Raw genomic sequence first — 9,245 nt, forward strand, 5'->3', positions numbered from 1 at the left:
CACCTTACCCATACCCTGCACCCATCCCACTCGCCTTTAGACTCAACACCACACACCCGTCCCAACCTCCATCCAGCACCTCACATCCACCCAGACACAGCCTCCCACAGCCACCAGCCTGGGCCAGGGCAGGGTGGGGACAATGTCAATTTTGGAAACAGGACACGGTTTTTCCTCTTTCCTAAAAATACTTCCCTTGTGGCCTTCATCCCACCCCAAGACCGATTTTAACTCCAATGCCAGCTCTAGAGCAGCACCAAATGATGGCAGAGCCCAGTGCATCTGGGAGGACAGCTGAAAGCTGGGAGTTGCCAGCCAAGACACCCCAGGAAGGCAGTCCTGGCTAGGGACAGGCAGCACTGGGCTCAGGGGAGCTGCACACTGCCAGCACACATGGCTGTGCCAGGCACACACACAGGGACAGGCAGGTGCTGAAGATCAGGAGCACCCACGGCACCCCACAACTCTGTGTTCACTTCTTGCTTCTCGGGGTCTGCACTGTGCCTGGCCCCCACGGGCAGCAGGCACTCCCAAAGGGATGAGAGCCCAGCCTGCACTTCCAGCACAAGGAGAGGATAGCAGCACTAGAGTCTCCGCCTAGTTTATTTCCTTGACTCTCAGTAACAAAAAAAAAAAACAGTTTTTTTTCCCTCCCCTCCCAAACCACCTACCCCCCCCCCAACCCCCCTTTGGCTCAAACGTCGTAGTTGGGGTTCTTGCGTAGGATAACAAATCCCTCCAGGATGGGTGTCACGGGCACGTGCTCCTCTGTGGCCAGCTCTGCCCGCTCTCCATGTGCCAACAGTACTGGCGTTGTGTGAGTCTGGAAGCCAGTGATGGTTTTGGGTTTGCCTGCCTGGCCCACCACATCCACAGCCTGTGAGAGAAGAGCAATGTCAATGCTGTGGTCACCCAGGAACATCAGAGCACCCCATCCCCAGCTCTGGCTGCCCCTTACCTGTCCTACCCGAACCGACACAGGCAGAGGTCGCAGCTCCTCGTCAAAGGTGACCAGCATGCGGGGCTGCATGGCAGCAACAAGGCCATAGAGAACATAGTGGGACTTGCCCAGGATAACTGGAGGAGAGACAGAAGTAAAGTGGCTGAGCGATGCCCACCCTGCGGGGCAGAGGGGGCTGGGGGGATGGAGCCCACGGTACTCACTGTTGCGCACATCGAGGAAGGACACGAGGACAGTCAGCAGCCCAGCCACAGCCACCTGGCTCATGAGCTGGCGATCACTGTGGTATGGGCACAGGGTGAGCGTCCCCTTGCCCAGGTGGGTCAGGCCCTGGTGTGGCAGCGAAAGTACATGAGAGTGGCAGCGTAATGCCTGAGACACCAAGCCCTGCCCCAGAAGGGTGACATCCCCAGGACACCACTCCCCTCTCCCACCAAGGGCGACATCCCCAGGACACCACTCCCCTCTCCCACCAAGGGCAGGGATTCCAACCTTCCCCACACGAGCAGTGAGTGCAGGATCATCACCTGGGCCAACCGCACCATGAAGAGGTTGTTGGGGTCCTTGGCGTGGTACTGGGCCAGCTGCCGCAGCATCGCTGCCAGACGGGCATTGTTAGTACCTGGGGACAAGGAGGTGAGGCAGAGTAGAGTACAATGCTCAGGTCTCCCACTTTGCCCTCAGACAAGCCCCAAACCAGGCTGTCCCCAGGCTTACCACTGCCCACCATGCCCATGGCAAAGATGGAGTTGTAGGAGACCTCAGGGTCAGCGTCGTGGGAGAACTTGCTGAGGGTGTCAAGGATGTTGAGCCGGGGGTTGGAGACTGATATAAGTGCCAGGGCCAAGGGCACAGCACGGCGGAGGGTGGGCTCCCCATAGCGCAGCTGCAGGGAAAGGCGGTGCGTGTTAGACCCAGATCACCAAGTGCAGTAAGGTCTACTGAGATGTGAGGCAATACCCACTTTCTACACTCAGGTCCCTTCCCAGCTCGGTGCTGTCCCCTTGGTGTCACTCACCAGGTGGCCGAATGTGCGTAGGGCCATCTCCGCACCGATTTCCTCGCCCATGGCAATGAGCGCGATCCCCAACACCGCTACACCCTGCGGGAACACGGGCACTGACCACCAGACAGAGAGCACCCAGCCCAACACCCAAGTTCTCACAGCTCCTGTGCCCATTCAAGCCCAGGGGAACAAGGAGAGCAGAGGATGCTGCTGGGAGCTGTTTTCCTTCAGCTCTGACCCCACAAGGGCCTTTGGGACCCTTCCAAAGCCACTCCTGCTCCAGAGACACAGGTCCAATCCCATATTTCCCCACCTGGTGAGCCCCCATGTCAGCTGAGCTCTCTTTCTTCTCCTTCTCTTTCTTGTCCTTTTTGTCCTTGTCCTCCTCTTTCTCCTTGGAGTCAAAGTGCTCACTGCAGATGTGCAGGAGCTGTTGCACCTTCAGAACATTCCCTGAGCCTGGGAAGAGAGAGGAGGACCAGGATCAACAGGCAGAGGGCCCTGAACTTGCTCTTGCCTCCCCCCACCTCGACCAGCCCAACTCACCCGCATAGGCACAGATGTCCACCAGTGTGTTGGCAAAGCTGCGGAATGGCTCTGACACCACCTCCAGTGCTGCCAAGATGGCCTCGATTGCCTCTCCCTTCCCTGCCAAGGAAGGTGTGGTGGTTAGAGGACCATGGGGGAGGGATGCTCCCACCCTGTCCCCCCAACCCATGAGCCACTGGCACTGCCCAGCCTTACCCAAGTGGTTCAAGCCCAGGCCAAGTGGCAGCCACCGGGCGTACGTGTCTTTCAGCTCCGGCTCTGTTTTCTCCATGATGGTCTGGAGGATGGTTGAGGTGACATCCCCGTTGCAGGAGCCCACTGATATCATCCCACAGGCCAGGGCGGTCACACCAGCCACCTGGTAAAGGAGAGGAGACATGTCATAGACGGGGACAGCGCAGAGTGAGCTGGGTACTGGGTACCCTTGGTCCCCACTTCCTGCAAAAATTTGGGCTATTGGGAGACCTGATTGTTTCCTACCCTCCCACATCTGCTGCAATCCCATCATGCTAGCAGCTCAAGTGGGGAAAATAGGGTCATGCTCTGGCACAGCATAGCATCGAACAGAGACATGTAGCCTTGCTCTGGAAGCAAAAACCAGCTGCAGGACAGACTCTACATTCCCAGGAGCTGCTGGGGACTGGATATGGAAGCACCAACTGCAGGCAAACCCTGCCTCATCCCCTACCTCCATGCTGGACTTGGAGTCTCCCATCACAGGTAGCAGCAAAGTCAGGACGTCCTCGCGGTTGGAGCCTGCGTACGCCAGCCCCAGCCTGCGGAGAATCCAGAGGGGTGTGAGTGGGGAACTGCACCACCCTGCACAGCACAGCACAGGGAGGCTGGGGCAGGGCCCCTACCCAAAAATGGCTCCAATCCTCATGGTGTTGCTGTTGTGGAGGACATAGTCAGACAGGAGGGCCAGGGCAGGGTCACACTCGTTCTTCACCCCTGAGTTGACGATGCCACAGGCCAGGAGGGCTCCGGACTGCAAGGCAGAAGCACCATCATGCACCAGCCACCAACACACAAAGCACCCTCCCAGCCAGTGACTGATGTCACCCCACACATCACACCCACTCCCCAGGATGGGCAAGTTGATACTAAGTGGGCAACACTACTCTGGATCCAGCTGATCAGTCTAAAACTCATATCCCTGTGACAAGGGGACTCCAAGGTGCCTCAGGCAGTCCCCAAGAGCTCCTCACCTTGCTGTGAGCTGCTCAAAAGCCTGGGACACAGGGTATCCAACCCTTCTCCATGTAGGAGCTCAGCCGCACAGTGGACCAAGGCAATGACCAATATCCCAGCCAGCCACACACCCAGCTCACAGCAGGACCGCCCCACACAGACATAGAGCCAGGATCAGAGTCACTGACCTTGATGTAATCCTCCGAGGAGTACAGGTACTTGTCGATCTGTGTGAGCCCCCCATCCACATCCCACAGCAGGATTGTGCCCAGTGAGGCTGCAGCACTCAGCATCCCTGCAGTTCCAGAGAAGGGCCCACATCAGCCCTGAATTGATGTGCCCTGCCTGGGGCTTCTGGTGGCCAGGGACATAGGCCGGCATGACAAGCCCCCTTTCAGCAGGCTCCCAGAAGTGACCCCAAGCACAGGGGGCATCTTCAAGCCCCTGCCCAGACAGATCCCTCACCGTGGTCCTTGTTCTTGTACAACCATTTATTGCCATCATCTGTCAGCAGCTTGTCCTGTCCAAAGGCAGCATTCACAAAGCCGTTCACAAAGGAGGAGGCCAAATTCATCCGGGCTGAGTCTACTTGGGAACCACTCCCCCCAAACCCTGGGGAAGGACATCAGGGTGAGCCAGGCAGCAAGAGAAGCCCTCTGCCGTGCAGCCATCCTGCACCACAGGGGGACAAGACCTGTCCCACCACCAGCAGGAAGGAGAAGCCCAAATCCACAGGTCAGAGACCACAGGCAGGCCATCTGCCCACCTCGGGACACACAGCTGACTGCACTGGCACAGAGGTGCCTTGCAGCCCCAGGAACTCCCCATAGGCAGGGATGAGAAAGGCCAAAACGCAAGCCCTTACGGTTATTTTCCAGGTGGGTTTTGTAAATATCGTCCGGCACTTTGGGCTCCATGATGTCCAGCTGCAGAGACAAGGGAGAAGGGGGTTATCTCTTGGCCAGCACACCCTACAGTGGCAACCTCTCCAGATGTCTGGCTAAGCTCATAGGGATGAAGGATTTCTTCTCAGATCTTGCCATGGAGCCCAGTAGCCAGGGCAGCCACAGCTGGAGGCAGCCCAGGGTGCTTTTCCCAGCTTGGACACTCACCTCTCTGGCTAAGGCCAGGAAGTTGCTGTTGAGCTGGACATTGGACATGATCTCTGTCAGGTCCTCGTACTCCTCCACATCCTCATTCAGCTCCAGAAAGACACCGTGGCGGCCCAGCATAAAGGCCATCTGCTTCTGGACAACTCTGTGCAGATGGAGAGGTTTCCCGAGTGCCCAGACCCCAACAAACCCCAGCACAAACACAGGTTCACCAAAGGGTGAGCCAACCTGCCCTGCCTAGAGGCACACAGAGACAACCCACTCCTGCTCATCCTGACTTCAGGGACAAGAGTCTCCCTCTGAACCCCCAGACACCTCCAGCAGTGGCAGGATCCAACCCAGTTCTGCCCACATGGGAAGCTGTGCCCCACCACAATGGGTGAAGGCCCCAGGGGGCAGAACGGAGGACAGGGAACATCTCTGCTTACACATCTTTGCAGGAGGTGAAGATGTCCTCCACCAGTTCCACATCATTGAGCATCAGAGCCAGGCGCAGGGCTTCAGGGTAGCGATTGAACTTGCGGAAGATGCCCAGAGCACAGCGCAGGAGAGCTGAGTTCTCGGGCTCCGGAACATAGCTTACACAGCTTTGAGGAGGAGACAGGTGTGAGGGTGAGGACCACGTTGGGCAACCTCGGCCCAGCAGGGACCAGGCCCCCTCCAGCACCTCAGCCTGCTGAGCCCCCTCACCTGGTCAGGTAGAGGCACACTTTGGAGTAGGCATTGTCATCGATGTATTTCTCCAGCATGTCCATCTGTTCAATCTCCATGAGAAGGTCACAGGCCTCATGCTCTGCATTGTGGGCCATGTTGTAGGGGACAATCTCCTTGACCAGGGTGAGGAGTGTGTCCCTCTGAGACTTGTCAGCTTCATCGATCTCCTGCCACTCTTTGGCCACCTCTCCTGCCAAGTGTCTGCAGGGACAAAGGGACATCACCACCACAGAAAACAGTTTCACTGAACCATGAGAATGGGGAGCAACTGCTGCCAGTTAGCCAGGGCATGTGCTATTTATAGGGACTCCACATTCTGCAGAGCTTATGGAGGACAAGCCCAGAGCAGGAACAGGTTTAAGAGCAGAGATTTTGGAGGCCATGGCAGCAAAATCTCTGCAGCTAGCAAATCACTGTGGATAGAGCATGAAGTGACACATGTGCAGGTGTGACAGGGGCAGCTAAACACATGTCCAGCAAGTCAGGATGCATCCCAGACAGGCCAGAGCCAAAGCGCTCCAGGAAATTCCCCCAAGCCCTTGTCCTTCCCCAAGCCCTGGTCCCACTCAGGCTTACCTGACGTATTCGTGCCCCCAAGATGCCAGCTCCTCTTGGGAGCCCACCAGGCGGTACTTTAGGCACTCACGCTCCCCACTCATGGTCATGGCCAGGACAGAAATGATGTCGGCCGCAAAGCGCTGCGGGAAGAGTGCAGAGCTCCAGACACAGGCTAGGCTCAGGGAATCAGGGGCAGCCAGGGACACAACACCCTCCCTGTTCCACAAGCCATCACAGGTGGCAAAGCTACTGTCCTGGCAAGTAACAATCCTCTGAAGCAAGTCTAAAGGCAGAGGCTGCCTTTAGACCACAGGGTCCAGAGAGCTCTGCAATTGCCTGCCCCAGTACTGTCGCTCCAGTCACATGGGATGGTGGGGCCAAAAGCCTTTACCTTGTTCTCTCCTGGAGCCATGTTCTCATAGATCTCCTTCAGCTTGCCATAATGGGGCCGTAGGAACTTGAGGGGTTTGGGAACGGAGGTCATGGAGGTGGTGGAGGAGCGGATCTGCCTCCGCAGCTCCTCCAGGGCTGGCCGGTAGAGTGACGTGTCTTTTTCCTGCAAAAGGAAGCTGCCTGTCAGGGCCCTGTGAGCTGGTTCCTGAGCCACCACTGCACCAGTTCTCCCCAAACACAGCTACGGCTCTGAGAAGAACAACCCCCTGCCCTGAGCTGCCTCCGAAGCCCAAGAGCTGGGGAGGGAGGGCACAGCAGGGCAGAAAGCCACCCACACACCAGGGACACAGAGGTCCCTTGGGCACAGGTCAAACAGGTAGCAAGGCTGGAGGACAGGTTGCAGCAGACAAGGAGGGGCCACACTCAAGATCAAACTCCCCATCTCCACTGCACAAGGAACAACCATAATGGAGGGACAGATGGACTCAAGTCCTGGCCAGGACCCCTTCCTAAGGGGCACAGCACAGACTTACCCCCAGACGCTCCACCAGCATCTCCAGCTCATCCTGCAGCTGCTTGTCTTCCTCAGACTGCCAAAATGCGCAGGAGAAAGCAGAGTTAAGGGTGTCCAGCACAATCACTCAGTGTGACAGCGCAGTGTTGCCCCAAGCCGCAGGGGGACCAGGACACAGTGACACATTCCCTGCTCAGGGCACTATCCCTGGTGGAGCAATGCTCATGTTACTGGGGATACCCTCCCAGACAAACCACCCATTCCCAGGGAGTGAGATGTGCCTCCCTCATTACACTGTGCTTTATGAAAACACACCCAGAGGGGCACGTCAAGGCACAGCCCCTCGGGGGGACACCTTCATCCAGAGGCTGCGCCCCCCAGCCCATGGGCACCCCCAAAGCCAAGGTCACCCCCGTGTTGGGCAAAGTGGGGACACCTCCGTAGTGCCCACTGTCACATGCACACCCTGGTTACATCACAGCCCCACTCATCCCGCTCCACCGAGACCCCTGAGCACCCCTCCCAGCACCGGGAGCCCTCAGCTGCGTCACGCGGGCACCCCACGACGTCACGGCGCCCTGCCGGAGGGAGTCCCCGGAGGGATGCCGGCCGCCCCCGTGACGTGGATGACGCCCCGTTCCCGGACGCCGGGATGACGTCCGCCCCGTCGGTGACGCGGGCCCGACCGAGCCGGTGACTCAGCTGCGGCTCGCGACACGGCGGCGCTCACCAGCTCCTGCTCCTTCTCGGGCCCGGCCGGCGGGTCCCGGCGGTCCCGGCCCCAGGGCGGCGTGGGCTTCTCGTCGCCTCCTGCCCCCAGGGCCACCTCTGCACCCGGCTCTGGCCGCCGCCGCCGCCCGCGTCCATGTTCGCCCCCGCGCGCCTCCGCTCCAGCGCCTGCGCAGCGCGTGACGTGGGCACTGCCGCGCGCCTGGGGCGGGGCGCGGGCGCGCGGGCGGGCGGGGCGGGGCGGGCGGCTCCACGTGCGGGAGCACCGGCACCGATAGGGACCGGAAGCGATAGTGACACCGATAGTGACAGGGACACCGACAGGGACACCGGCACCGATAGTGACACCGATAGGGACACCGGGAGCGATAGTGACACCGATAGTGACAGGGACACCGACAGGGACACCGGGAGCGATAGTGACACCGGGAGCGATAGTGACACCGATAGTGACAGGGACACCGACAGGGACACCGGCACCCATAGTGACACCGGCAGCGGTAGTGACACCTGTAGTGACAGTGACACCGATAGTGACACCGACACCGGTACCAACAGTGCCATCAGCACCAACACTGACACCAACATCGGTACCAACACCGGCACTGGCACCAGCACCAACACTGACACCAGCACTGACACTGACACTGACGCTGACGCTGACGCTGACACTGGCACTGGTACCAACAGTGCCATCAGCACCAACACTGGCACCGTCATTGGTACCAACACCGGCACTGACACCAACACTGGCACTGGTACCAACAGCGACACTGACATTGACACTGGCGCCAACACCAACACTGAAACACCGGTACCGACACTGACACCAGCACCAACAGTGATACTACCATCAGCACCAACACTGACACTGACACCAACACCAGCACTGACACCGGCAGCACTGGCACTGCCAGGGAGCACTGGCAGCTGGGGACCTGTGACTCTGCCACCCTGGCACGGGGCATGCCACCACCTGAGCCAGACAAGTGAAGTGGCATTGCCCGGGGCTGGCAGACTTGGTGGGGCCCCTCATGCCACAGACACCCATGGGCACCCCTGTGCACACACGCAGCTCCTGCTCATGTGCCCTGGCTCCACAGTTTGTGCAGGTGGCCTTGCCTCACTCAGCCCCACCAGGCATCCTGGGGGACATCTTAACCTCCCGAGCAGCACCCCAGGCTGTGCTCCTCGAGGAACTGCCTGGCAGCACCCCAGGCACTGAGCAGGTGACCTGCAGCAATGCCCTGTCCCAGGCAGGTGGTCACACAGGGCTAGGAGGTGTCAAGGCAGGATGTGAGGTAGTGCACAGCTGTGGCCTTCCCACAGCTGTGAACCCCTGGGTGCGTGTGCTGTGGCACGGGCCTGAGGGTGACATCAGGTTGCCATCCTTTAGGTACCCAAGACGAGGTGTCAGTGTGCATGTGTGAATCCACCTGTGCGGGTGCTAGTGCACTGGGGCATGTGCCCGGGTACCGGAGCACGGGGTGCTGCCGCGGCTCTGCGCCGTTACCACCC

General features: G+C 59.4%; 2 protein-coding genes across 2 annotated transcripts in view; one reads left to right on the top strand and one right to left on the bottom strand.

Annotated features, from left to right (window-relative positions):
* Positions 1–585: 585 nt before the first annotated feature.
* PSMD2 (proteasome 26S subunit, non-ATPase 2) lies at positions 586–7,770 on the bottom strand. The gene is made up of 21 exons (XM_018074993.3): positions 7,729–7,770; positions 7,018–7,074; positions 6,483–6,647; positions 6,110–6,231; positions 5,510–5,734; positions 5,248–5,406; positions 4,820–4,964; positions 4,573–4,633; positions 4,173–4,319; positions 3,896–4,002; positions 3,377–3,504; positions 3,205–3,292; positions 2,712–2,874; positions 2,514–2,615; positions 2,281–2,426; positions 1,980–2,063; positions 1,679–1,847; positions 1,489–1,583; positions 1,165–1,291; positions 959–1,077; positions 586–877 (listed from the first exon to the last, which is right to left on the bottom strand). Exons 2-21 carry the CDS (start codon positions 7,036–7,038, stop codon positions 695–697), a joined length of 2,556 nt encoding a protein of 851 aa, XP_017930482.2. The 5' UTR covers positions 7,039–7,074; positions 7,729–7,770; the 3' UTR covers positions 586–694.
* Positions 7,771–7,863: 93 nt separating this feature from the next.
* The window catches only part of LOC103758239 (endothelin-converting enzyme 2), a 10,390-nt gene continuing 9,008 nt past the window's right edge, over positions 7,864–9,245 (top strand). The window contains exon 1 of the mRNA XM_029960724.1: positions 7,864–8,541. Within this exon, the coding sequence (XP_029816584.1) occupies positions 7,864–8,541 (678 nt within the window). The remainder of the gene's footprint in view (positions 8,542–9,245) is intronic.

The sequence above is a fragment of the Manacus vitellinus genome, unplaced genomic scaffold (assembly GCF_001715985.3).
Source record: "Manacus vitellinus isolate BGI_N305 unplaced genomic scaffold, ASM171598v3 scaffold_29_pilon, whole genome shotgun sequence".
Taxonomy (NCBI): domain Eukaryota; kingdom Metazoa; phylum Chordata; class Aves; order Passeriformes; family Pipridae; genus Manacus; species Manacus vitellinus.